This window comes from Glycine max, chromosome 8 (genome assembly GCF_000004515.6).
Source record: "Glycine max cultivar Williams 82 chromosome 8, Glycine_max_v4.0, whole genome shotgun sequence".
Taxonomy (NCBI): domain Eukaryota; kingdom Viridiplantae; phylum Streptophyta; class Magnoliopsida; order Fabales; family Fabaceae; genus Glycine; species Glycine max.
Genome location: NC_038244.2, coordinates 393,819 through 421,308, shown reverse-complemented (window position 1 = coordinate 421,308; position 27,490 = coordinate 393,819). Strand labels below are relative to the sequence as shown.

Genomic DNA, 27,490 nt, shown 5'->3' with positions numbered 1-27,490 from the left:
CTATACAATTATTTACAATACGTGGTTGTCTTGCTGATGATATATGAATTGTAATACTGGTTGTTGATAAATAAAAAAATTGTTATAAATACAATAATTAGACTAATAATCTTCATGAGTAATCACACTTTGTCATTTATTTTTTTCTACTAACAACTAAATTAAAAAAGTAGTATATATCAATTTGTATCTTTTAATCAAGTGATTAAAACTTTAGAGTTTAAATTTTGGTTGATATTAGATATGAAATAAAATGTGTTAGAAGGAGAATTACTATTTCTACCTTATGTGCACTTATAGTCTTTCATAAAGATTAGTCTCCTCCATTGATTAAATGGATAAATACAAACAATGAAGGGATCTAGAAATTTTACTTAGTGGGATAATGAAATAGTTTATAATAAAATAATTTAATTTTTTTTCATAACTTATTTTGCTAGTTCAATTTGGTACACTTATTATTTGCATATTCAATTAGGTCATGTTTTTTTAAAATAATTCAATTAGTCATTCTACTTTTAAAATATTCAATTAGGTACTTTATTTTTTAAAATGGGTTTAATTTAGTCTTAATTAGAACCAATTTAGGTTCTACTCATTAAAACTTTTGGAGCAAATAAAAAAATAATGAGACTAAATTGAATCCATTTTATAAAATAAAAGACTTAATTGAATCTTTTAAAAATAAAGACCATATTAAATCATTTAAAAAATTAAAAAACCTAATTGATTCAAAGAATAACAATTAAAAATCATTTTTCCATTTCTTTATTCGGGAGATCGTATCAAAGTATATTTATGTGTCACTAACTTATTATGTATTTAATACTAAAGGTGTGAAAATAACAAAAATTAAAATAATAAAATGGTAAAATTATCAACATGTTCTCTCTTTTTTCTTAACATTTTCATTATTCATTTTTAAAATATATATATTATGGGAGCAAGACTTATTTTTTTATGGGGAAAAAATTCTTAAATATGTTTAAAAATAAATAAAAATTTTGTGAGGGCAATTAATCCCACAGCTCCTAACATACATCGGCTAGTGGGTCCAGAAAAATTAAATTGCACATATTTTGGCTTAGAAGTGAAATCTCTTGGCATAACTCTTGTTAAGAAGTGTCCTCTTTAATGATATAATTAAAATTGATTAAAAAAAAGCATGTATATTTAAGACAAATGAAGAATTAATTGAGAGATAGAATCACAATTTGAATGAAGGACGCCGGCCAGCAAGGAGAGTTGAGGGACGTAAACGGCAACAGCAAATGTCAACGATATTAATGGTTGGTAGTTGTGTTGTGTTGTGGTAGCCCAGAGTCATCCACCACAATGTATGTGGTTGGTGACAGCAAAAATACTTGTATGGCAATGGCTATAGAAAAAATAGATGAACAATAAAATATACTCTCTCTCTCTCTCTTTAAAAAAAATATTATTTTTGTTTTTCAAATTATTTTTAATTATGATTTCAAAAAAGTATTTATTATTTTTTAAATTAATTATTTTAAAATTTAAATACTAATAGAATACTAACATTCTTAATGGAAAATAATAAAAAGTATCAAAATGGAAATGAAAGATGAAATGGATTTATTTCAGTTTCTTAGCTGAAAAATGTTATTCACTTAAATTCCTATAAAATGGAAATGAAAGATGAAATGGATTTTTTTATTTATTTTTAAAATGAATAGTTTTTTGTAAAGTAAAGATTAAAGTGAATATTTTGTAAAGTTAAAGTAGAATGATAATTTAGTCTCCTAATAAACTTCTTTATAAATTTTAGGAAAATTTATTTAACTTCTTTATGAATTTGAAATTAGAATTAAATTTTAAATTTTAATGTGTGCAGCAAAATGGAATTGTTTAGATCTAATTTTAAGATTTGATTCCAGCTCTCCAATTCTAAATATCTAATGGGACCTAGTTGCTTTTTCAAAAGAGAAGAGACAATTTAGGTCGACTCATGGACAATATTTTCAACAGTTAAGTTGGTCAGTGAAATTTAGTCATCATACAATAAACTAAGAATTTAACTAGAATGTTATTTATAATTGACTAAAAACTTGATTTAAAATTTTTATTAAGAGCAGACAAATTACTAGTTAGTAGTTCCATATTTTATGCACACCAAACTGATATTGTGTTTAAGTAGACAGACAAAAGTTCCAATTCTCCTTCCTGGTTGAGGCAAGAAAGCAAAGCAAAGCTGATCTAAATCTCAAGTTCTCAACCACAATGTGACATATTAATACAGAAGTCCAGAGCCATGATAAACATTCACATCGCTTTTTTTCCCTGGTGGGAACACGGATCATGACAGCTCTCAAACTCACTTCGTGCTTAGGCACAGACAGAGCGACAGAGATAGAGAGAGACCCCACAAAAATTTTACATTATATTTATAACATACAGATAGGGCAACAGCCAACAACTCAAAAGATACCCCCAATTTGAAAAAAGGAGCTTGATATTTTTCTTCAGTGATAACAACAACTATTAAAATAATCATACCAACAAAAACACAGAAAGAGGTATATATAAAATTATATAATATGGTAGAAAACATAATAATCATTGAAACAAAATGGCAAAAAAAAAGAAAAACTTTATATTCATATATGAACAGCAGGAAAGTTGATGCAGGAACGTAAGCAACCAATTCAGGTAGTGATCTTCCTCTTCCCACTTGCACATACACATAACAATAATGATTTTAGTCAGAGAGGGAAGGCTTGGTCTTCAAGCGGTACAATAGCTTCTTCTTCTTAGAGCTTGTGTTGTCAATAGTGAGAACAACTTTCCCAGGTTCACCAACCTTAAAACTGTTGCAAAGAACTGGTTCTTCTGATGAAGCAACCTTCCTAGCCTTCTGGACAATTACTGTGTAGCTTCCTTCTGAGCTTGGCACAAATTCTGCGCCATAACTTACTTCCCATCCTATTACTCTGAGCTCCCAAGAGAGTAAGCAGTTCTGCACGTTCATACACACAAAAATTAATAAATAACATTAAAAAACCATTCTACCATATACATCAAGGCAAGCTTGCCCGTCAAGTCTTCTATCTATTCATCAATTGTAATAATAAGCTACAGTATAGGATTTAATTGCCACACGTGGCTTTAATTTGCAGAGTTAAAGTCCTATAACTGCTCCTAATAATAACTAAAAGATGTCGAGCATAAATATGTAACCCTATACATGAATGGACATTAATGTCAAAATCAACATCGTTAGGTAGTTATCAAGACTTGATAGAGGTTATAGGCTGTTGAATTTTTTTTGTCCTTTTAGGACTTTTGTTCTCCTCTTGAACCCACTGCCTCTTTCTTTTTTCTGTGTAATGTTTTTCCCATGGTTATAAATCCTTCCTAAATGTTGGTGGCACTTGATTTAACATGAATTTCTCTCATCAATCATTTTGAGGTAAAATTGAAATATCTGACAAGTTTAATATTCAAGGTTACTTTATCTTTTTGTACAACCTAACTAATCAAACGTCAAAGTGGTCCGCACATTTTATTGGTTTGCTAAACACAGAGAGAAGAAATTTGGCTATTGCAATATTGAGAAATGAGAATTATATGAAATAAAATTTAAATATTCCGACCTCCCAGCAACAGATAGCTAAACAAAGAAACTGCTTTCTATGTTTATTTTCCTTTTTCCCAATTGGAGTATACCCTTTCTGTGTTTATTTTATTTATTTGCTCCTGAATTCTTCTTCAGGCCAGCACAATTTGTGGCATAAAATATGAGAAATATGCAAACAATGAATAATAATAATATTGAGCAGAAAGGAATCCTATGAAAGATTTCCCCCATTCCAATGCTTCATTCTTTGGATTCTCAAAACCAATAAACTCGGACAAAAAAGCAAAGCAAAACTAACCTCAGTAACTGAAAATTCCACAGTATGTTTTGCTGCCGGCCTCACTGTGATTTCTGTGACAGCATCGGTATTTCCGAACTCCCCATCTTTGCCTAGTCCACCGTACTTCACCGGAAGCTGCTCCGGAGCTATATATCTGAAAGTGCAAAGGGACAAAAATCAAAATCAAAATTATCAACAAACCAAACTAAAAACAACAAAGAAAAAGGGCAAAAATTGAAACTTTATGTCCTCACCTCAAAAGGGTTTCCGTTGATTTGGAAGGCCCAGCAAAGACAAACTTGCTTTTAGTCCTCTGAGTAAGAAAAGGGCTTATCATCCTATTCACTGCCAGGTACCACCAAGGCACATTAATAAAAACCTGAACCAATAAAACAAAAAATTAGAATAACATACATCTGAATTTGATTAGCATGTGCATTGAATGTGTTGTATCTCAATCTCAATCTTTGCACTTTATCATTCAAATCCTTAGGAGCACCCAAAAGAGTTAACGAGCTAATAACCAAGACCACAAATCCTCCCAAAATCTCAATGCAATGGATATATAATATATCTCTTCTCTATTCAATCTAGAATACTAACTACTCGTACTTTTGAAATTCCAACAATGAATTGTAAGAAGTGCAAGGGAGTACCTGTTTGGCAACAAATTCAGGGTAATTGTCTTGAAGCAATTGTAGGGCATGTTTGGTGGCTTGTCTAAGTTCCCACTTGGCAAGTCCAGGAGAGTTCTTGAGGTCATTAACATGAACAATGGTGCATATGCCACCAGGGTTGAAATCAAGCTTCCTTATACTCTTCTCCAGGAACTGAATTCTCCACCTCAGGAACTTCTCCCTCTTCTCCTCATCAGAAAAAGTCTTCTTGTACAACTCCTTGTTCTGGAACTCCTCATATATGTTGTAACACACAGGGTGACCCTCCTTGTCAAAGCCGTGCATGAACACCACCTTCTCCAACTCATCCCCGAGCTTCTCTTCCATCAGCTCCTCCATCCCAAACTCCTTCCTCCACTGGATCGTGTTCTTCAGCATGGTGAATGCCTCCTTCACCTTGAACTCTCTCGCGCGCAGAAACTTAAGCAGAATCACATCGCTCCTCTCGTCTGCAAGCAGCGGTATCCCCCAAATGGAAGCCTCTTCAGGTGGAAGTGGCGGTGAAGATTCTTCTTTGGTGGCTTCTGGTTCTGAAGCTTTCTCTTCAGCTTGAGGCTGAACGGTAGAAGAAACAGCAACAACGGTCTCTTCAATGGCCTCCACAGTTTTTGCTCCATCATCATCCACCGCAGCTTCTTCTTCCTTCGTTTCTGTCACTTGCTCCTTTTCTTCTTCCTCCTTTTCCTCTTCCTTCTTTGTTTCAACATGCTCCTCTTCGGTTTTTGCTGGGGCAGCATCAGGTTTAGTTTCAGTTACAACTTCTTGTGGTTGTTGTTCTTCCTTGTTGTCAGCAGCAGTTGTTTGTGGTGGCTTCTTGTTATCATGTTTGGAAGAGAAGTGGTGATTGTTGAGAGCGTCTTGAACGAGCTTCTTGAGCTCTTGGAGAGCCTTGTTTTCGTTTTCTGGGAGGTCAGAAAGTTTGGTGCTTTCTTCAATGAATTCAGGGATGTTGTTGGTGTGGTCAGCATTGTTGGGTTTGGAGAGGTGAGTCTCGAGAGTGACGGTTTCCTCAACGGGCTTCTTCTTCTCTGGCTCATAAGGTTGAGGTTGCGAATCTCTTTCAACTGGAACTGTAGTTGTTGTTTTGTCGGGCTGTGGAACATCGGTTACCACCACTTCCTCCACTTGCACCACTGACTCTTGAGGAGGGGGTGGTGTGGTTGTCTGGTTTGGAGTCTCCTCAGCCATGTTGGATAGGGTGGTGAATGAATAAGGAGTAATAGGGTATGAATGTGAGATAAGGGGGTGTTTAAGGGAGACAGGGGTTATAAAGAGTGATGAAGGTGTAGTGTAGTGGAGGGGGTGTAAGAGAAGATCGTGTCGTGCCAGCTAGGAATGGGGAACCTTAACGTAAAAGATGGGACCCGTTTTGTTCTGTACATTGGTAATGTAACGTTGTAATTAGGCAAATCATCGGCGGTTTTGCCGGCTACACCTTCTCAATTATCCAACGTATCATGGTCCTACTTACCAGTTACTCACCCCTTCACTTTCCAACCCCAACTCACTCCTTTTCAACCAATCTAAATTTATTTTATTCTAACCACAACATTAATATAATAATACAATGTCATGAACAATTTGTGACATTTCGTTAAATTTACCCAAAAATACCATTTTTGAGTGTGGAGAAAGAAAAAAAAAGCTCAAAGGATTTTTTTTTTTTGGTGGAAAGAATGGTGCTTTGATTAAGCAGAATAAAAATATGATAAATACACGCAACCACAAAATATGGTAAGGAATAACGTTAAAAATTGATGAGAATGTGATTGGTACTTCTACGGTATTATTGTTACTGTTACCTAAAAGCAAGCAAGGATGCGTTGCACACTTGCACTTTGCATGCTTCTGTCTGTGTTCTGTTTTGTTGTCATTTGTGAATGTCTAGCTGTACCTATGATTCCATCCAGGCCATTAAAGCGTTCTACTTAGGCCCACACGACCACCAAGATATTAGATTTATTTTGCCAATAAGAATAAAACATTCCACTATCCATGTTCTGATTAAATGTTCATTTTTTTCTTATGGACACAGCACCAAAGAATATCAAACCACCAACCAATGCCCCAATGAGAGAATTGTTATTCTCCCCCCATTTTTGCTATCCTCAACTCTTTACTTTTCAAAAATACACAAAAAGACACTCTTGCCCTTTCCTATTTTCCTACACCCCCTTCCTCTTCCCCTTCCCCTCACTCCTCACTTCCCAGCACCCCACTTTCCCTCTTTTCCATTGAGTATTTTTCAACGAAATCATGTTTCCATAAAAGGATATTTTTGCAAAATAAAATTTAAAACACACTTAGGAGATGTCAATAAACAAATTTGGAGGTGAGAATAGAAATTCCCATCAAAGACCGGAATCCGGATCATCCAGATCATACACACGTGCTCTCTGTCAATATATACTAGATAAGAAGACCCAACACTTTTGTTTGGTCCCTTAACAATACCCTCTTATCTTAAAAAAAATACGGTGTTAAAAGAAAGGATAGAGCTATGTATGTATGCTTGGCAACTACCAATAGTAGAACTTAGCCCCTACCTCTTTGCAATTGTCTAGTGGGCTCAACTATAGAACACGATGGCCCATGATTTTCTCAACTTCTGTTTTTGATCCTTTTACTCTCCACTCTTTTATCTTTTTTAAATATTCTTGACAAAAATTAATATCTAACATAACTTGTTAAAGTAAAGAGTAATTTTTTAAATTTGTTACTCTATCAAGTTTGGACAATATAAGAAAGAGTATGCAGTAAAAAAAAGAGTCTTAAATTTGTTAATCAAGTTTTGGAAAAATATACTTTTAAGGTGATAACCAATGTTAGGTGTTAACTCATTCGCAAGTACATCAAATTGTCATAAGTACTTCAAAGTTCGAGTGTCAAATTCACGTTAACTTTGTTCGTACTTGAGTTTATGTGTATCCCAATTTTAAAGTAAGAGAAGAGTAAAAGAGATAATGAATTGTAGATACAACATTTAAAGAAAGTAAAGGATGAGAAGGATAAGAAATTTAAAATTAAAGATAAAGAGAGATAGAAAATAAGATAAAAATTTAAAGAGATAAGAGATTTAAAGATAAAAAAGTACAAGATAAAATAAATTAGAGATTTTAAGGTAAAAGATAAAGATAATGATAATATGTTTGGATGCTTAAAGATAAATTCAAAATTTAAAATATGTTGGGGCCTAATATGTTAAAACTACTTGTGATGCAACTTTAATCATTTTTCTCTAATTAATGTTATCTCGGTTTCTATTCACATATATTATGATACTTAATCTTTAGTTTTCTGCATGAAGAACCTAATTTATATATTTTATCTCCCAAATTCCTTTACAAAAATAAAATAATAAATCATTAAAAATAAAGATGCATGAAACAAGCTAAACAAACATCACTTTATTCCTAACCATGGGGTTTAACCTTTAGTAGTCATGAGAACTTTTATACTTTAGGTGTTGATGGGGATAAAAGAAAAAGAGGGATGAATAAAGGAGGAGAAGGGGATAATGAATATAAAAAGGATTTCTCCTATTTTAGATACTGAGACTTAGAATGTATTCATTGAAGAGTTGTGAGTAGTGTGTCTTTTTCCTCTAAGATACTTCTTTTATAGGTACAAGGTAACTTAAAATTCAAATCTCGTACTAAGCGAATCTTCTAAGCTTAGCAAGTATGACCGTGATCACATGTTTAACTTGGAATTTGCGCTAAACACGTTTTTAGGCTTCTTCGTGGGTCTTTTTTGCGCTAGACTTGGACGGGTTCAACATTCTTCAAAAACACTTGTAATTTCCTTCTTTTTGCTGGTCAAATAAATATTAAAATGATATTAAAATTCTTATTTTTCCATTAAAAACAACAGTAAAATTAAAAAATCTAATTATTTTTAATTAAAATTAACTATGAATTAAATCAAAATTTTACGAGATCGATTTGCTTCTAAAGTTTTCATTGTAACAAATATAATAAATGTGATACATGATTTATGTACCGTGGGGTATGTGTAAACTGCGTATTGTTGAATCCTTCCCGTTAAACTAATTGTACTTTTTCTTTTTCCTCTCCATGCCGAAAGAATAACAACCGGACGCAAAACTATCGTCGCATCACAAACAATGATCTGCCTATCTAAGCACTTAGAAATAGAGAGGCTGGAATATTCATCTTCCACGCCACTTTCCTCTACAACCACATTTCGACTCCATGATGGTTAAGTTGCCGTATAGATGATAACTTTTATAGGAAAATGGTTGGTGTTTTTCAATAGCTAGAATCTAACAAGGTCTGACTTATCTTTCCCTATCAACAAACTCTCAATTCATGCACAAGCTTACTGCACTTCGTCTTTGGCAGTCAGCACTTAAAACACCTCATTTGCTACTTAAAAACACTATCAACTTTGGTGTCATGCTTCAAACACCAAAATCCACATATATACATATTCCTGCTTTTGCAGATGTTGATTGGGGTGGCAATGCTGATGAGTGATGACAAAACCTTAACTTCAGCATATATCAATAATATCATGCACCTTCCTTGGAGGTAATCTCATATCATGGCATTCCAATAAACAAAGAAAAGTTGCAAGGTCATCCTTTGTTTAAATTTTTTTCTTAAAATAAGTGTTTTTTGATAAAATAAACAGTTTTATTATTTTATATTGTGTTTCTCTAAAGTATTTTTATTTAAAATAAATAGTTTTTTGTTTTTCTTAAAAAGTAAATTCTATATGTTTATTAAAAAACTACTTATATTAAAAGTGTTTATTTTTAAGATGTTTTTTTTTTAATTTAAACAAACTCAGCAATAATATATTTTTTATGCTGCTTTTTTTTGTTTTTTTAATGATTTATGTTGTTTTATTGTATATCTATTTTATATTACTAATACAGTGTGACAATATTATAGATAAATAATCTTACTCCTTATTAGTTAGAGATTCGATCTCCAAATTTGTGTGTATAAAAAAAAATACTATAGAACAAACGAATCTCTCAAATAAATTTTAGTATAGTGAGATATTAGTCTTAATTTTTTATTAAATTAAGATAAATACACTTATAAACAAATAACGTAAGAGAAGAAATTGAATTATGTTTTTAGAAATTTATTTTTTTTCTTAAAATCAAAAAACATGTTTATTGTATTATGAATATAAATCTCTAAAACACTTAGAGAGGTTTTGATACAAATTGTATTAGACAATGAGAAAAAAAACTTTTATTTGAAAAACAAAAAAACATATAAAATTTAAAAACAAATTCAAAATCCTTTCAAAGTCAAACATGAAAAAAACACACTAAAAATTTATATTGATTCAATTCTTGGCAATCATCAAGTTTTTACTAATTTATCAAAGTTACAAATATTGTTTAATATCACTTTTATCTCTTACACTTGCAAGTTCTATCCGAAACTTGTCTTAAATCCTAATATTCTGTCCTATCAAGTCACTGCTAGCTCTAAACAAATCAACATTATTTGTTGGAAGTTTGTTTACTAACTAAAGTATGATCATTTAATAGACAAATATATCACTCATACTTTTAGTCTCTTCTCACATGATATACAAGGTTTTTGAAAGCTTTGTATCTTTAGAAAAAACTACGTAAAGCTTTACAAGAAAGAATAGTTTGCGTAGATAGTTCGTTGTTTAAAGTTTCTTCTTGAATTTGTTGAAACATGTTTGTAATAAATGCACGTCCATTTTTCATGCAAAGTTCATGATAATAAGATCATGTGTCTTGTACTTGAGTAAGAAAGTCATTGCTTTCATCATAATAAGTCTACATCAACATCTTTTAGACTATGGATTTCATTTATTCTTCATATGACTTTGACAAATCCTAAAATAACATTTTCTACATAAAAATAATCTCAAACATAAAATGCTAATGAAGGTTTTTAATGCATTACTGCTATATTGGATCATCATGTGAATGCATTGTTTGAAATCTTTAAACGTACAAATATAAATCATGATTTGATAACATTTGATTAAAATAACTAGAGTATTGATTCGTTTTTAAAAATAAATGTCTTTTGACAACAATACAAAATTTATGATTTATATTAAATTAGTATATATTAATCATAGTTAATGATTTTTATATAATTTTAGGATAAATATTCAAATTCATCCTCAAAAGTATGATGAGTAACAAATTGATTTCAGAAAATTAAAAAAATACAAATATAATTCTTAAATGTGAAAAAAAGTGTGACAAATTAATTATGTCATTAAATTTACGAAATTATTTTGTCATTAAATTATAATTTTTAAGAAATAATTTGATAATAAGTTATAATTTTCGAGAATAAATTTAATATTAAGCAACAAAATTTATATATCAATTCATGATTAAATTAACTACAAGATTAATTTATCACACTTTTTTATAAATTTAAGAAAAAAATTAAATTTTTATCGAAAACTAATTTATGACCATCTTATACTTTCAGCCCTTGAGGACAAGTTTAACTAATTATCATTAAATTTAAGACAAAATACAAGCCGTGTAGGCTGGACTCAAAACAAATGAATGGAAGAGAGAGAGAGTCAAGAGACCCATAACGAAAGATGAGAAGAAAAAAAAGTGAACCATATCATAGGTGAAGATAATAAATGTAAGCAAATGATTGGGCAATGAGTGGGAAGAACATGAAAAATTGAGAGATGACACATGATGACTGACAATCGCATGTGGTGAAAACGTGTGAGTGTGACGATGTTGCACATAGATTGAGAACAATAACGCTGAACATTTCTTAATTGTTTAAGGTAATAATACACACATTTTAAAAAATAATTCTCATTAATCATTAGTACTCTAACAACATTAGTTAACAAATTTGAAAAATATTTTTTTTTTAAAATTATATAAAAATATGTTTAAAAACTATAAAAAATTAGGTATTTAAATTAAATATTTTGCTCTTTTTCTTTTTTCCTTAGCGAATTAATATTTGTCAAAGAAATTAATTTTTTACTTAAAATGCATAATGATACATTTTCCTAAGATTCTTAAATGCAACCTCACGTTATTTTCAATTCCTTAACCAATATTTTGATTAGCAATGTCGTCAAAAATACTATTCGGAAAAAAAATCATAAAAAAATACTAAATAATTATACCAATTCTTATAATAAAATAACCAAATATAGTTAAAATGTTGTTTTTAGTTTTAGTGGTTTTAATTTTACTACATACTAATATACATTTATCCATGTTTCTTCTTGAGAATTTTTTTATAGAAAAATAATTAATATTTTTGTGAAAAATAATTTGAGCCATAAAACATTCTAAAATTATAATTAAAATGTGACAAAAAGAATAATTATATATAGTATAATTGATCAGGTTTTACGTTTTTCTTTAAATTCCAAATTAATAAGACTGTTTTTCCTAATGAATCAAAACATTAGGATAAAATAGATTAAAATGTAATTTTCGTTTTACTGTATTTTCAAATTTATAATTTTAATTTTTTTTTAATTGAAATATTTTGTCTTTCACTTTTAAAAATTATAATTATAATTCTCTTAATTTTTAATTAAAAAATTTAATCTCCTATTCTAAAAAATATATAATTTTAATCATTTATTTAATTTTAGACTTAATTCTATACTTTTTTTTTATTTTTTTTAATAAATTAAGTGTGTTGGGATTTAAATAATTTTTAAAAAACATTTATTAAGTTGATAATAAATAAGAACGTTTATTGAGTATATAAATTAACATTTAAAATCTATCACACAAAACTAAAATTACAATATTTTTAAAAGTAAAAAAGACATGTTTCAATTAAAAGATGTAAGACTAAAATAGTGAGATTTAAAAAAAATAAAAGATAAAATATATTAATTAAAAATAAATGGACTGTTACGAATTTTTTTTAAAAATTAGAGACGAAAATTATATTTTAATAAAAAAATAATACATAATTTTTTACTACTATTTACAATAACAGCAGTAAGTAGTAACTGATTCCATAGTGTTTGAGGAAAGGAGTGTCAGTTAGCTAATTGCCAATCACAATCAAACGACGGTGTTGCTCTGCTCTATGTCGGCTATGGCCGACCGGATCAAACCCCGATCGGTCAACGCGTTTTCTACTTATCCACATTTATTTCCCTTTTTGACCCATATTAATAAAAAATGCTCAAATTTAATCAATATATTTAGAAATAAAAATTATTTTATATCTATTTTTAAGTGATAAAATTATTTAATGAAATATAGTATTTTGTTTACAAATGTTCTTAAATTATTCATTTTAGTAAATCACAATATAGAAAATCTTGTTATATTAAAAGTATGAAAAAGTATTTACTATTTTTAAGTAAATAAATATTTAATAAAAGACATCATTACTTCTTAAATAGTTTTTTTTTTCTGTCATTGTCTATCAATGGTATCAATTTTGAAAATTGATTTATATTTGAATATGATCTTTTGAAATCGAGTTTGATTTTATTTAGTTGGTAAATAAGATTTAATGATATCATTAATTATTTTTATAAATAAGAGTCAATTAAGTGTATTATAATAAAAATTATTTTAATTTATAAAGAATAATAACATTTTCTTTTTACAAATTAATCTTTCTGAAATATACTATCGAATATTGGATGGTGCTTAAAACACATTATTTACATGAAATATTTTGTAAATTATTAATTTACTTATGGAATGATATTGTTTTTACAACATTCAGTAAAAAATCTCTATATTTTAAACAATGATATGATTATTTTTAAATTACAAGTAGTTTCACCTAGTTATATACAGGTTCAATTTAAACATAACAAAAATATGTTCATCGTTGTACCTATTTTTCACTAAAAATTAAACAAGTAGTGCAACCTAATAAAACTTTATAAAAGGATAGATGGACCAAAATTTTACACATGACCAACCTAATGTATATACGGGGGTTGCATTACCTATTAAGATTGATGAATTAATTAATTAAAGGGTGGAGTGATTTTTGGGCGAGTGAAAGAAAGAAAAGATGCTGTTAAATTAAAATTAAAAAATAAAAAGAAGGAAAGGTAGCTTGTGAAAACGACAAAGAAGATTGAGGAATGAAGAGAAAGGTGTCCCTGTCCTGTCCCCTACAGCATCGGCGTTGTAAGAGATCCCATTCCAAATTTCCAATCTCAATTTCAGTTCTCATGTGTGAATTCACAAACTCAAAAATCAAAAACCAAAAGGGCACTGACTAATTTTCACAATCAACTGGATTCAAGCTGGTTTTCTCTTCCTCTTCTTCATGTTCATTGATTGGATCCCATCCCACCCCAATTTTCTAATGCTTTGTCTCTCACTCTCCCACGTGCACTTTCCTCTTCTCCGCTCTAAATAATTCTCCATTCTCTCTCTCTCTCTCTCTCTCTCAATACAATATTATATGTGTGTGTGGAAAAAAGAACCGTTTTTCTTTTCAGCGAAAGCGACCACCTTTATATTACCCTTTTGATCAGAGTTTAAAATGGTGTTGTGATTCTACGAGGGTCTTGCATGCCCCTTTGAGTTTCAAGTTTCAAGTTTGAGCCCCCTTTCTGTAATCCATAACCATAGCTTTGGTTGAGTTGAGGGATTTGATTATGGATAAGTATGAGGCTGTCAAGGATTTGGGAGCTGGGAATTTTGGGGTGGCTAGGCTCATGAGGAACAAGGAGACCAAGGAGCTTGTTGCCATGAAATACATCGAGCGTGGCCAAAAGGTTTCTTTCTCTTTTCAATTATGTATTTGTTAATTTTTTTCCTTTTTTTTAATCTTTGATTTATTACCACTCTAAAGTTTTTCATTTGAGATTATCAATGAAGGACTTGTGAGGTTGGAGCTCTGATTTGTGAAAAGTGAAAAATCTAAACATGTGCATTTGTCACAGTTTCGTTACACGTGATTGAAAGAAATAATGTAGGAGGAAATGGAAATAAACTACTTAGTTTTTAGATACGAGGCAGCTCCTTCCCGGAGAGAGTTGATTGTGATTACTGATTAGAATTAAGAAATAAAAAAAAATTATCACTTAATCTTTGAGTTAGTAAATCCAACACATGGCTTGTTCCTTTGCTTGTATTCTTCTGTAAGGCCGAGCAGGCTAGATGGGAAAGCATGATCCTCCTATTTATTTCTTGTTTATATTTTTTATATATGAAATTGAAAAGCTATTGTTTTGGTTATCTGTGATTATAAGTTTTTTTGTCCCCTCCTCCAATTCCAGATTGATGAGAATGTGGCAAGAGAGATTATCAACCACAGATCCCTTCGGCACCCCAATATAATTCGCTTCAAGGAGGCAAGGACCTTATTTGTGAACTTGTTGGATCACTTAGTGTTGACTATTGAGTACTCTAATTAATTATGTACTCTTGTTTAAATGGGATTTTGGTTATGCAGGTGGTTTTGACCCCCACCCATTTGGCCATAGTGATGGAGTATGCGGCTGGAGGAGAGCTCTTTGAGAGGATATGCAATGCTGGCAGGTTCAGTGAAGATGAGGTTGACAACTTACTCTCAGTATTTTCTGCTTTATTTCACACTCTTGCTTTTAGTACCATTACTATTGTAGCCATATCTCATTTATTTTTCCATTTGATTGTTCAGGCTAGATATTTCTTTCAGCAGCTGATTTCTGGTGTACATTACTGTCATGCCATGGTATAATCATGCTCAAGTTCTTGAGAAATTATTGGATTTCCTGTACTCAGAAATACAGAGTGAGAACCTATCCTTTTACTCTTTTTTTTTTTTTTTTTTTTTGCAGCAAATATGTCACAGAGATTTGAAGCTAGAAAATACCCTTTTAGATGGAAGCCCTGCACCCCGCCTGAAAATTTGTGACTTTGGTTATTCCAAGGTACTGGAATGAATACCATCTACTTTCAAAGTTCTAATAATATTTACTTTAGCCTTCATATCTCTGAATGTTTCGTACTTTTGGTTTAGTCATCATTACTTCATTCACGACCAAAATCAACTGTTGGAACTCCAGCTTATATAGCACCAGAGGTTCTTTCCAGGAGGGAGTATGATGGCAAGGTATTTACTCTACATATAATTGGTTCTTTATAGTTCCGTACATCTTTATGTGTGTGTGTGTGTTGGATGCTAACTTTATCTTTCTGCCTTGCTGCATGTCAGAATCATTTGTTTTCTTTGAAAGGGGGGAAGGGATTTGTTTTCATTTCTTGCTAAGGCTTGCTGATCTATAATTTTGTAGCTTTGTTCCTGGAAAAGTATTTTATATGCTTCTATTGGTAACCAATATATATTCAGGATTCTATTAATTTTCTATTCTAAAAATTATTTCAGTTGGCTGATGTATGGTCATGTGGAGTGACTCTTTATGTCATGCTGGTTGGAGCTTATCCCTTTGAGGATCAGGATGACCCTAGGAATTTTAGGAAAACAATTCAGGTATACTACCATCCTCTTAATACTGATTTTCATATTGTTTCATATTACAATCACAGCATCTTACCCCCATTTCTTGCCCTCTTCTGCAGCGTATAATGGCTGTTCAATACAAAATCCCTGATTATGTTCACATATCTCAAGACTGCAGACACCTCCTTTCTCGTATATTTGTAGCAAATCCATTAAGGGTATGTTATAATGCTTTACTTTTTTTTCTTCTATTATTACATTTTGGACAGACTATCATGTCTTTTTAGATCATGCATGCATTGTTTGTATTATATTCCAGAAGTACACTTTTGTTATTGTGTTTACTTGAAAACTCTTGTGAATCATTATGTCAATGAAAAATAATCAAAAGAAATTTTGCTGGAAAAATAAACTCTGTTGACTGAAAGCTATACCTAGTGAGAAATTCTACACCCATGACCCAACCCCTATTCTATATTTATCATCTGGTATCCTCTTGTTTAGTTGATTGGTAAAGCTCTCTTGTTTTCATTTCTCTTGTCAGTTTATACCAGAACTTGAATTTGGTGTTCTTTTCTCTCCCTTGCACTGCTTTCCATATTACCTTGCTTAGATTTATGTCGGAGAGCCAGACATTGCAAAATTTGAGGCATATACAATTTGAATAGAATTCTTATCATATTTTATTGAGAACTTATGGTGTTTGCCTTTTGCAATTTTGGTGCCATGTAGTGACTCTGAAGAATAACTTTGCTGGCTATTGGTTGTATATTTTTATATGAAAATTTAACAGATTTTTTTTTATTCATATTCCATTAAGTCCTTATTAATTAAATTTTTTGTAAGGTTTTTCCATCTATATACAGCTCCCTATTTTGATGCAGCTAATGTTGTCTTCAGTTCATTCTCCAGTTTTGATGCATACCTAAGTAAAAGACAATATTTTAAACATAAGCATGGTGCTTTTGAAAATACACTTGCTACATTTGATATTAGGAATCAATATCTTGTTTACGTCAAGCTAACTGCCAGACCTTGTTCTCTTTATGGTTTACAGAGGATCTCTCTTAAGGAAATTAAGAGCCACCCATGGTTTTTAAAGAATCTTCCAAGAGAGCTGACTGAATCAGCTCAAGCTGTCTATTACCAGAGAGGCAATCCAAGCTTTTCAATTCAAAGTGTGGAGGAGATCATGAAGATTGTGGGAGAGGCAAGGGACCCTCCTCCAGTATCTAGACCTGTCAAAGGTTTTGGCTGGGATGGCGAAGAAGATGAAGGGGAAGAAGACGTGGAGGAAGAGGAGGACGAAGAAGACGAGTATGACAAGAGGGTCAAAGAGGTTCATGCAAGTGGAGAATTTCAAATCAGTTAAGCACTATAATAATTCTTGTGTACTTGGTTAAAGTATTTTTTTTAATGCTAGAAGTCATCTATTTATGTGTACTATAATTTATAATAACTACTACTATAAACCATCGAGGCAGCCTAACTTATGGCACTGTCCATGTAATGTGTTAGTATTTTTTACCTGTATCATCATCGAAGCCGTGTATGAGAACAGTAGTTATCTGATAACTTCAAAATTACTCATGCCTGTTATAACCTCCATAGTTAAGCTTTAAATGCTTTTTAATAATATAGTAGATGAAAGAATGGTCTCAGTCATGTATGGTGCCTAAAGTTCTTGTACTTGGTTTTGGCTTACTTTGAGAGTCGCATATCATAGCAAGCGTATGAACTTGCTCAAGTGTGAAATTAATCTTAACCATATAGGATTGGTAAAAAGGAAAGAAATAGGATGAATGAAAATAAAAAATAGAGGATAAATAAATAAAATAAAACAAAACAAAACGTATTTAATTTAAGAGAAATAGAAATAAGTGAATGTATGGGTGAGAAATGTAGTGAATATGGAATGTGAGTTTTACAATTTTAAATTTCTCTCCTCTCTTATTTTCTTATAACCAAACACATCATTTTTCTCTACTTATTTCCCTTTCTCTTCTTTTTATTTTTTCTCCTTCAAACAAAGCATGAAGGAGATGGTTTATGAATATGTAAAGATATTTCAACACTCAAATCATTGAGAACGCTCAACATATAGTGATAACATGAGAGAATGTATGTGTGCTTAGTAGTGTTGGCAAGACTTATTTTATAACGTGGATGCTAGTGATCAGTCATAATCATAACATTATAATATAACTTTGAGATGATTTTTTTTGGGTGAACCTAACTGAATATAACATTATAATATACCATTATAATACTATGAGATAATCCTAATTCCTTACTGAAGATGGGCTCCATTTTAAGTGTTGAATATTATAAAGCCATGGGCATGGAGGTATAAACAAGTGTTGAGGGTCTTATTATTTAAACTTAAGAAATACTTTGAGTCTAATAATGAGAATCTCGCAGGAGTCCTCATCGCAATGAACTTGGACCATTTCTGGGTTCATGCTGAGTTGGACTTAATTTGTGTTGATTCCAAATAATTGCCTTTTAATATAAGGAATTTGCTATTGTGATTCTGAATTCTGTGTTTATTACATCCAAGCTGTGACTAGATACGGCCACAGGCCACGTGGGATAGATAAAAAAAATTGGAATTCAGATTGTGCTGTACTCAATCAACAAATTATTGTGCACCTTGCGGCCGAAAAATAAAGGACAAACAATGGTGCATTTATACTATACGCATGGTAGGTCTGTGATACCAAGAAGTTGAAGAAGTTGATGATTTGAGAGATATTAAACTTTGTTTTGTTAAATAAAATTTTAAATTTGAATTTTATGAATAAAAAAATATGATTAAAAAAAAGAATCTAACATAAATTACTTATAAAAAATTAATACATATTCTATATAATAACATGATTATAAAAAATAAAAACATTTGAGCGTGCACAAAGTATCTGACTCAACTCAACTTATAGCAGCAATAGCCCAAATCATGGCTGTGCCCACATATTTATTTGTAAGAAACTAATACTACCTAACACTAACAGTAAAACCAGGCACACACAAATACACATTATAGTTTTAACTTGGTAAATATTTCATAATTCATTTTACACCATTTTTTTCATAATTCATAATTTACCCACTATTTTTATTTAATGAGAAACAATCTCGTAAATAAAAGAATTTGGGCATGCTTGTTTACATTTAAAATAAGTTTTTTAGCCATATTTTTGTTTGTAATGTTTTACTTATATGCCTTTTTAAATATAAGCTAGTTCAAATGAATGCTTGATTCTTAGTGGATTTTGTTAGCTAAATTTTATTTTTGTCCAATATGTTATAATGTTTTTTATTTTATTTTTATACATTAAGTTTTAAAAGTTTTATTTTTATTTTTTATGTTTTTTAAAAATTTTATTTTGCTCATTTCTTCTATTTTCTGTTACTAATGTTAATTTTCGTTAGCTTTTTAATTTTAAAATAATTAATTTTAAAAAAAATATGACTAAAAGTTATCACTGTGTTTTTTAATAACAAACTACAAATAATAAAACCACTTGAAGTCACACTGGTATTCACTCACGAAGAAAGAGATACAAAGCAACATGCACATTCTTCAAAAACTAACTGGTAACTACCACAACACTCATACTCCATCATCATCTTTATAAAATTAGACAAATTTAGATTTCATAATTTGTAAACTGACAGGACGTTTTTCATTTTCATAAAATTAAAATATATCAAATTTTAATTAAAAATTAAGTTTGAGTGAATTCATTTTTATAATTATGATTTTTTTTACATTAATTATGCATATAAAAAATTATACATATAAATTGAATATCCAAATCTTATTATGAACTAAAAAACGTATTAAAAGTTTTAAAAAAATTCAAATATTTCAAATTTTATAAAAAATAAAATTATATTTTAGCCCGCGCCTATCATAAGAAAATATCAAATTTATCTTGTGTATTATCTATCTCTAATCTGAAAAATAAATTATTAAAAATGTATATACCATAAATAACTGATGGGCGCAATGCACCTACCTCCAAGCGGATAACTAAGAAATTCCCTTTTTTTTCATTTATAAATTTCTTTTATCAAAATATTTGTAAAAACAAGAGCATGGATACAAAATTATTTAATACAAATAGGGCCAAAAAAGGTATACCAATCAAGGAAAGAGGTGGTCGAGTGAACATTTTATAGCATACTTTTCCATGTAAGGATAAAAACACAGATAATCCTGGAAAATGGTGGGCAGTAAAATTTGTTGGAGATGAGATGATAATAACCAAAAAAAAAAAAAAAAAAGGAAGAACAGGAGGTGTGGATTTTTCTCAATCTCACCAGTCACTCTCAACCTCAAGGGTCCCTCTCTGCATTCAGATTTCAGATGCAAATGGCCATTGAACATTTATATCATTCTCCACCTTTGTATCAAAACCAGTGCAATCAGAAAAAAAAAAAAAATTAAAAAAGGAGATTTTCATTTTTCATGGCTTTCATTCACAGTGCACCCTCTGCTTAGGAGTAGTGCTCCTTTCTCTTCCAGTTTTGTGGGAATTTGGTAAAGTTTATTGTTTTGCCGTAAATTATTTCTGGGTTTTGTTTTTTGAGCTTCGAGTTTCGCTGCTAAGGATTCAAGCATGAATTTGTATTGTGCAGTAACAGAGCGAAAGTATGAATTCTCCAATTCATGCCCCTTCACCACCTTCTTCCTCTTCTTCTTGCTCTTATAACCGTCCTCCTCCATGCATCGCTCATACTTCTCGTAATTTCAAGTTTCCTCTGTAAGCGTATTCCTTTACCATGACTATTATTCTGTGTTTTGAAGTGTTCAGTAACTAACTTTTTCTCCGAAGTATTTGAAAAATCATATTTCAAAATCTGAATCAGTGGCCCTAGCTGTTATAATATGGATTTTCATGTGTAATGAGGGTTGAAAGTTGCATTCCATGGTCTGATATGCTGTTCTCTGATGTTATGTTGTGTTTGCTTACATGGTATTTGTAATTGACTACAAACTTTGAATTTTAGAATGAAATATTTTTTTACTTCTGTGTTGTTGCTATTCAAGAAGTTCTGTTTTAAATTCACTATTCTTTACTTTAAAAACATGTAAGGGTTTTGTTGAATCCAATTCCAGATTTATTTTAAACAAGAGTTATAATATTTTAAGTACTCTTTGTTCCCTCTCAAATTTATGTAAATTTTTCATGACGATCAATTTTGCATTTAAAAGTGGTCAACTGGTCGTGACTCGTGATTTAAACTTATGTTCCATTTTCTGCTCTGTTTTCTTGAAGCTGTGAAGTGCTACAGTTCATCCAAATGCCTTTATGTTTATAAATTTCTTTCCCATTGTGCTTCAGAGCCCAAGTTGTCTTGGCTTTCTAAATTTACATGTCTCGGATCTAACATATAACTTTCATTTGCATGTTTAAAACGATCGATATTTACAGTTCCATCTTAATACCAGCTGTGTTTTTCTTGTATTACTAAATGTTAGTAGAATTTTCCAATGATTTTAATATTTTTATTTTCATAGGCTGTTGCCACAGGCAATCCATACCTCTCAAAAGATGTATCGCTGCTCTGGAGGCCATGTGGAGTCTTCTACTAACATTAATCCCTTGAAAAATTGTGTAGTGGGAAGAAGTACTTTAGGATGGTTTGAAACTCAACCCTTGGTTTCTGAGCAATTACTCAACAGGCGCTTGTTGTCAGTGGAAGCTTTAGTCACTCCCACAGTTCAAGATTTTTCTGATACACCTCTTATTGGTGATGATAAGATTGGAGTGTTATTGTTGAACCTCGGAGGTCCAGAGACTTTAGAAGATGTGCAGCCTTTTTTGTTTAACCTTTTTGCTGACCCAGTAATACACTAGCTTTAACTCGCTATTCATTTGAGCTAATTGTCTTCATCATGTTTCCTTTAGGTTGAGATAACCTAAACCTTTTGATTTCATATTTTTTTATGGTTATGCAGGATATTATACGACTGCCAAGGTTATTTAGCTTTCTTCAAAAGCCATTGGCCCAATTTGTATCTGTTTTAAGAGCACCTAAGAGCAAAGAAGGCTATGCTTCAATTGGTGGTGGATCTCCTCTTAGACGTATAACTGATGCACAGGCACGGCACTTTCCAATAACTTATTTTCCATACATCACTACAGTACATATATTTCACTTTCAATGTGTTAGATAGTGCATTGGGGACTTCAAATTTCAAGTTATCAGATATTGAATGTCTTTGTTTTTCCTTCTCATTGCTCTAGCTCTTTTGATGATTCTGTCCACAGGCTGAAGAATTGAGGAAATCTCTTTGGTCAAAGAATGTCCCAGCCAAAGTGTATGTTGGCATGCGTTACTGGCATCCATTCACTGAAGAGGCTATTGAACAGGTATTTGGTCATCTTGTTCTTAGATCACTATAGCATTTCCTTAAGATTATGCCTGGTACTGCCTTTTTTTACAAGTTTCAATGGGTTCTTATCTGATTAGTTGTTTATACATATATGAAAATATTCATTTTTCACTGATTTGTAAGTACAAAATATGTTTACACGCATTCTCTGCCTTTCTCCTTATTAGGAGATTTCTTGGCTGATATCTTTGTTAGAGATGTTATATAAAACTATTCATGAGTCTTTACCTAACAGCAAAGTTTCGGTATAGTTGGTTCATGACATGGTATTAGACATTAGAGCCTTTATGACCAAGTGGTCTATAGTCTATACTCTATATAGTTTAGAGTTTGATTCTTGTGACCCTGCTTTTGTTCTAATAAAAACTAGAATTTCAATACAAGGTAGGTGGCCCTGTGCAATGTGCACTGCCCATGCCCATGCTTCAAGCCCAAATGACTATTGTCTGAGGGGGGGGGGGGGGGGTTAGAGATGTAATATAAAACCATTTATGCTTCTTCACCTAAAACGTAAGCTCTAGGGATTGGTATAGTTGGTATAATTTGACCATATATCTGATTTTAATTTTCTAAACATAATTTTAGTTCAGAGTTCAGACTGATACTTTTGAAATAATTTTGTCTCCTTTCATTACACGCACTAATGTGTTTGCAGGAAAAGATGCAGAAAAATTAACCCAAAAGTTATATACAGAATGGGGATGGTGGAGGGGTAAAATAAGAATATAGTAGCAATGAAAAGTTTTTTTTTAAGAAAAAATGCTAAAGTTGCTGTGAGAAAATGGATTATATAATCAGTCAAAAATGTCAATTTATTTTGTTAGTATATTTATTTAAACAACATTCAAATGAAATAAGACATTTTTGCCATTCTTAATGCATAACTTTTGTATTCTTTGGGACAGTTGAAGGTTGGTATGTTATATAATCAAAGATATGCAGTTTAACAGGTTATCCTCTTGAATAAACTTTTACCTTCAAATTGATTCGTACCTTAATCTACTATGTATAAAAGTCATTTGAGAAGTAAACTACTGAAAACTAGATTTATTCATTTTGGGGATAGGATATAGGGAATAGGGTGAACTAATATTTGTCTAATTAGTAGAAATTCATTTGTCTTTTGTCTGTCTGATATATTATATTTTCAATCTGGTTTTAATTAATTTTTCCTTTGAAAAATATCGTGTAGATTAAAAGGGATGGAATTACAAAGCTTGTTGTGCTTCCACTTTATCCACAATTTTCAATTTCAACCAGTGGTTCAAGTCTTCGTCTCTTGGAGAGTATATTCAGGTAGTAACTGAAAATTGTAAAAATGTACTGTTATCACATCACTATGCTCCAATACATTATCTAACATTCAGTTTGTTATGAATTATGTATTGGTTCTTCAGAGATGATGAGTACCTAGTCAACATGCAGCACACAGTAATTCCTTCATGGTACCAGCGTGAAGGATACATTAAGGCCATGACAAATTTAATTGAAAAGGAGCTAAAAGGTTTTGACTGCCCTGAGGAGGTACCACATCATGTTATGTTTACATGACTCAGACAAGGGTGTGGTTCTAGACATTTTTTTCATATCATTGTTATTCTCCTTTGAATGTTGATAGCATAATTTATATAGTCAAATTACCAGGTATTTCTGATTAGAATAGTGGAATGATGATTGTAAGAGAGTAACTTACTCTACTTTGTGAAATAGCATTGTGCTTCTTTATTTTTTTTATCAAGATCTTTCTGTCAACATCTGTTATTCTTCATATCTTGTTTTGGCATTGTTGATGAAGTTTTTCCTGAACTTGAGTTCCCTTTAGCTTGAGCTAGGGAGTCACTTCATTGTAAACATTTGTTGTTACTGCTAGTGATTGATGCACATTGCAGGTCATGATATTCTTTAGTGCACATGGGGTGCCTCTTGCTTATGTAGAAGAGGCTGGTGATCCATACAAGGCAGAGATGGAGGAATGTGTTGATTTGATCATGGAAGAGCTTGAAAAGAGAAAGATAACTAATGCATACACCCTTGCTTATCAGGTCACTACTTTTTCTTTAATTCGTTATCCTGATATTACTTTTCAAAAGTATTCATACATGAAATTGATTTATACTAAGGGAAAATAAAAAAACATAAGTACTGGGGTTTATCCTAGTATATGGAATAAGGTACACTGCAAGGGGAACCATAGCATCATCCAAAAATGAACACTCCTATCAAGGATGGAAATTTTTCAGCACAAGAAAGTAAAAAATCTAGACTCTAGAGTGAGATTTCTGTTCATGTATAAACTATAAAGCTGTTGGTGCTCAAATCATGATTGGATTTTTTCTTAAAAAATGAGTGATTAACTAGGCAATAATATTTTGAACAATTCATGTGATTCACCCATCATAACATAAAGAAAGATCTTTGCGAAATGTATGCCTCTTTGATAAAAGATCTTGGGGAATTTGGAGACAACTACAAAACAGCATTGTTGCTAAAGAGTGAAGACTAGATTACTCATTGCAGCCAATAGGTGCAGCAGATTACGTATCTCACACAATTAATCTGTACCAATCTCCTCCTATGGCAAAACCCGGCTACTGCTTTTAGATGCATCCCTTTTTGAATTTCTAACAATTGGCTATTATTCTTGTTACAGAGTAGAGTTGGACCTGTGGAATGGTTAAAACCCTATACAGATGAGACAATAATTGAACTTGGGAAAAAGGGAGTAAAAAGCCTGCTGGCTGTACCAATTAGGTGACACCAATCTTCATTATTTTTACTGTTTCTTATTTTCTCCATATAGTTGTTGGCTTGTTTCCTTCTCTCATTCTTAGTCCCTCAGTCTCATGCCTACACGAGAATAAGTGACCTATTTTGTTAAAATCTGCTTGATTCACAGCTTTGTCAGCGAGCATATTGAAACTCTCGAAGAAATTGATGTTGAGTACAAAGAATTGGCTCTAAACTCTGGTATAGAAAAATGGGGTCGTGTTCCTGCGCTAGGAACTGAAACCACTTTCATTTCAGATTTGGCAGATGCTGTAATTGAGAGTCTCCCTTATGTTGGTGCAATGGCAGTTTCAAACCTTGAAGCTCGACAGGTACCATGATATTTACATTTTTGTATTCTAGCAAGAAATATTTTATTCAATGTTCTGTTTTGAGTTGTTATAGAAACACAGACCTAGACAGTTTCTTTTTACAGCAAACTGTTGATATAAATTGAGCTGTATAGGATTATGTGATCTAATAGAAAGTTTTTGCTCTTTGGAAGTCTTTGGTTCCACTGGGCAGCGTAGAAGAGTTATTGACAGCATATGACTCGCAACGTAGGGAGTTGCCACCACCAGTAATTGTGTGGGAATGGGGATGGACCAAAAGTGCTGAAACTTGGAATGGAAGAGCAGCTATGCTTGCTGTGCTTCTTCTGTTGTTTTTAGAAGTCACCACTGGTGAAGGGTTTCTGCACCAGTGGGGAATATTGCCCTTGTTTAGGTGAGTGAGTCCTCACCTACCCTCCATGGCAATGGAATTTAGTTTTGCTTGTATATGTATACCATTAGCATCATATGCCCCTTGAAGGAATGCATTCAGGAGTTCTCAAATGTAGTTTAGACACATAATTTGTGGATGGAAACGAGAGAAAAATAATGTATAGTGATTTGGTTTGTATACTACAGAGTACCTCTTGTATCTAAAGCAATTTTACTTGGGTTCCATGATTCGTGATACCTACTCGGTGATGTAGCTGAAAAGCAGTTTTTGACATCACAGTTTCCTTGTGAACTCTTAAGACCTCTCTCTCTTGTGTGTGTGTTTGTATTTTTGGGTCACAAGACATTAGTACGAAGTATTTACTAGTTTTATTGACGAGTAATCTTTGTTAGAAAATCTGATTGATCACCTTTAGTGAGATCTCTTCTTCCAATCATTTTATCCATCTATAAGACTTGAATTTGAGGTCTTACTTAAAGGAACTGAGCTTAATACCACTTGGACTAATGACTTGTTGGTATGTGCATTCTTGTATAATGACTACAATAAGGTTTGAACCTAAATTTTGTGCAAATTACCCAACCCTTTTCCCATACTAAGCCGCCCTTAGTGGATTTGACCTTGTCATATGTACTATTTTGTTGAAAGAAAAAGGTGATATTTTGAAAATGGTACAGTTCTTGTTCATTTTGTTTACTTCCCAGCTAGTCAGCCATAAGAATATATTGGTCTTAGATGTGCAATGTGACTGATTTTGAATTGATTGTATTCCAGTTACAGAATATTCTTATTTCTAGGACCATTTCTTGGAAGTATGTGCTGTGGTCTATGGGACCAAAATGTAAGGAACTGTCGATAGTTCTGGAAGTAACATACGTTAAATATTACTGTTAGATGCATTCGCTTAAAAATATGAAAGATTTTTTTTTTTAAAAAAAAATCAGACTTAATATATTTGCAAAATGAGTTTTTGCAGCACAGCATCCCCTGCTTGTAATTTGAAATCTAGTGACACTGGAAAACTAGAAACATTGCATTGAGTATGAATTATGAGGATTGCTCCATTTTTTTTAAAGGAATAAAATGGATTAACATCTTTTGCAGTGATGATAACGATCTGTCTACTGTACTTTATATAATATATTAATCATTCTTTCTTTTATAGACATTCCCGTTTGGTTTGAAATTTATAGGCTTTTAACCTTCATTCATGTTCACTTATGTCATAGATAAACTTCTCTGTATTTGCTTATAATAGAAGAAAATAAATTGATTTTTTTTCTAAAAAATTAAAATTAACTTATGTAATTCAACTTTTATAAAGGTTTTCAATTCTCTAAAAATTAATGTAATAAGTTAATTTTAACTTATAAGATAAATTTAATCTTTTTTTTTTCCTATAAGTATTTATAGAAAAATTTATTCAAATGCTAAGTAACTTTCATAGGATGTTTGGGCAAATCTGGGTAACACAATTACACGGTACAGGAAATTGAATCTGCACTCCCACAAGTGTATCTTGCATCCTCTTATTCCGTTTGAATTATCATATTGTCCTTAATGAATTAGTATCACCTTTTCCAACCCACACACGATGGCTCCCTCCCGAAAAGGCTGCTCCCTTCC

The 27,490-nt window shown here is 31.5% G+C and overlaps 3 protein-coding genes across 4 annotated transcripts; 2 read left to right on the top strand and 1 right to left on the bottom strand.

Annotated features, from left to right (window-relative positions):
• Positions 1 to 2,379: 2,379 nt before the first annotated feature.
• LOC100788197 (patellin-3) lies at positions 2,380 to 6,040 on the bottom strand. Its single transcript, XM_003532165.5, has 4 exons — positions 4,535 to 6,040; positions 4,133 to 4,257; positions 3,897 to 4,032; positions 2,380 to 2,977 (listed from the first exon to the last, which is right to left on the bottom strand). Exons 1-4 carry the CDS (start codon positions 5,741 to 5,743, stop codon positions 2,720 to 2,722), a joined length of 1,728 nt encoding a protein of 575 aa, XP_003532213.1. The 5' UTR covers positions 5,744 to 6,040; the 3' UTR covers positions 2,380 to 2,719.
• Positions 6,041 to 14,083: 8,043 nt separating this feature from the next.
• On the top strand, positions 14,084 to 17,568 carry SPK-3 (protein kinase 3). Its single transcript, NM_001249814.1, is given in 9 exon segments — positions 14,084 to 14,296; positions 14,801 to 14,875; positions 14,977 to 15,078; positions 15,184 to 15,237; positions 15,344 to 15,436; positions 15,526 to 15,618; positions 15,892 to 15,996; positions 16,086 to 16,184; positions 17,024 to 17,568. Coding segments are annotated over 9 exon segments (1,056 nt in total). The 5' UTR covers positions 14,084 to 14,176; the 3' UTR covers positions 17,339 to 17,568.
• A 2,609-nt stretch (positions 17,569 to 20,177) lies between these two features.
• LOC100780533 (ferrochelatase-2, chloroplastic) lies at positions 20,178 to 26,086 on the top strand. Of its 2 annotated transcripts, none has more exons than XM_003532150.5 (11): positions 20,178 to 20,512; positions 20,611 to 20,735; positions 21,494 to 21,821; positions 21,935 to 22,078; positions 22,248 to 22,349; positions 23,565 to 23,668; positions 23,770 to 23,896; positions 24,262 to 24,414; positions 25,023 to 25,123; positions 25,269 to 25,470; positions 25,644 to 26,086. In XM_003532150.5, the coding sequence occupies exons 2-11, from the start codon at positions 20,626 to 20,628 to the stop codon at positions 25,866 to 25,868; spliced, it is 1,596 nt and encodes a 531-aa protein (XP_003532198.1). In that variant the 5' UTR covers positions 20,178 to 20,512; positions 20,611 to 20,625; the 3' UTR covers positions 25,869 to 26,086. The 2 variants fall into 2 exon arrangements, with proteins under 2 accessions (XP_003532198.1, XP_006584676.1); XM_006584613.4 differs by having other exon boundaries at positions 20,186 to 20,512; positions 21,595 to 21,821.
• The last annotated feature ends 1,404 nt before the right edge of the window (positions 26,087 to 27,490 follow it).

Coding starts and splice junctions, on each gene's coding strand:
- LOC100788197 (XM_003532165.5), bottom strand. CDS start 5,743: ATGGCTGAGGAGACTCCAAACCAGACAACCACACCACCCCCTCCTCAA. Junction 4,258..4,534: donor CTGAATTTGTTGCCAAACAG/GTACTCCCTTGC, acceptor TTATTGGTTCAG/GTTTTTATTAATGTGCCTTG. Junction 2,978..3,896: donor TGGAATTTTCAGTTACTGAG/GTTAGTTTTGCT, acceptor ATGAACGTGCAG/AACTGCTTACTCTCTTGGGA.
- LOC100780533 (XM_003532150.5), top strand. CDS start 20,626: ATGAATTCTCCAATTCATGCCCCTTCACCACCTTCTTCCTCTTCTTCT. Junction 22,079..22,247: donor GACGTATAACTGATGCACAG/GCACGGCACTTT, acceptor TTCTGTCCACAG/GCTGAAGAATTGAGGAAATC. Junction 23,897..24,261: donor GTTTTGACTGCCCTGAGGAG/GTACCACATCAT, acceptor TGCACATTGCAG/GTCATGATATTCTTTAGTGC.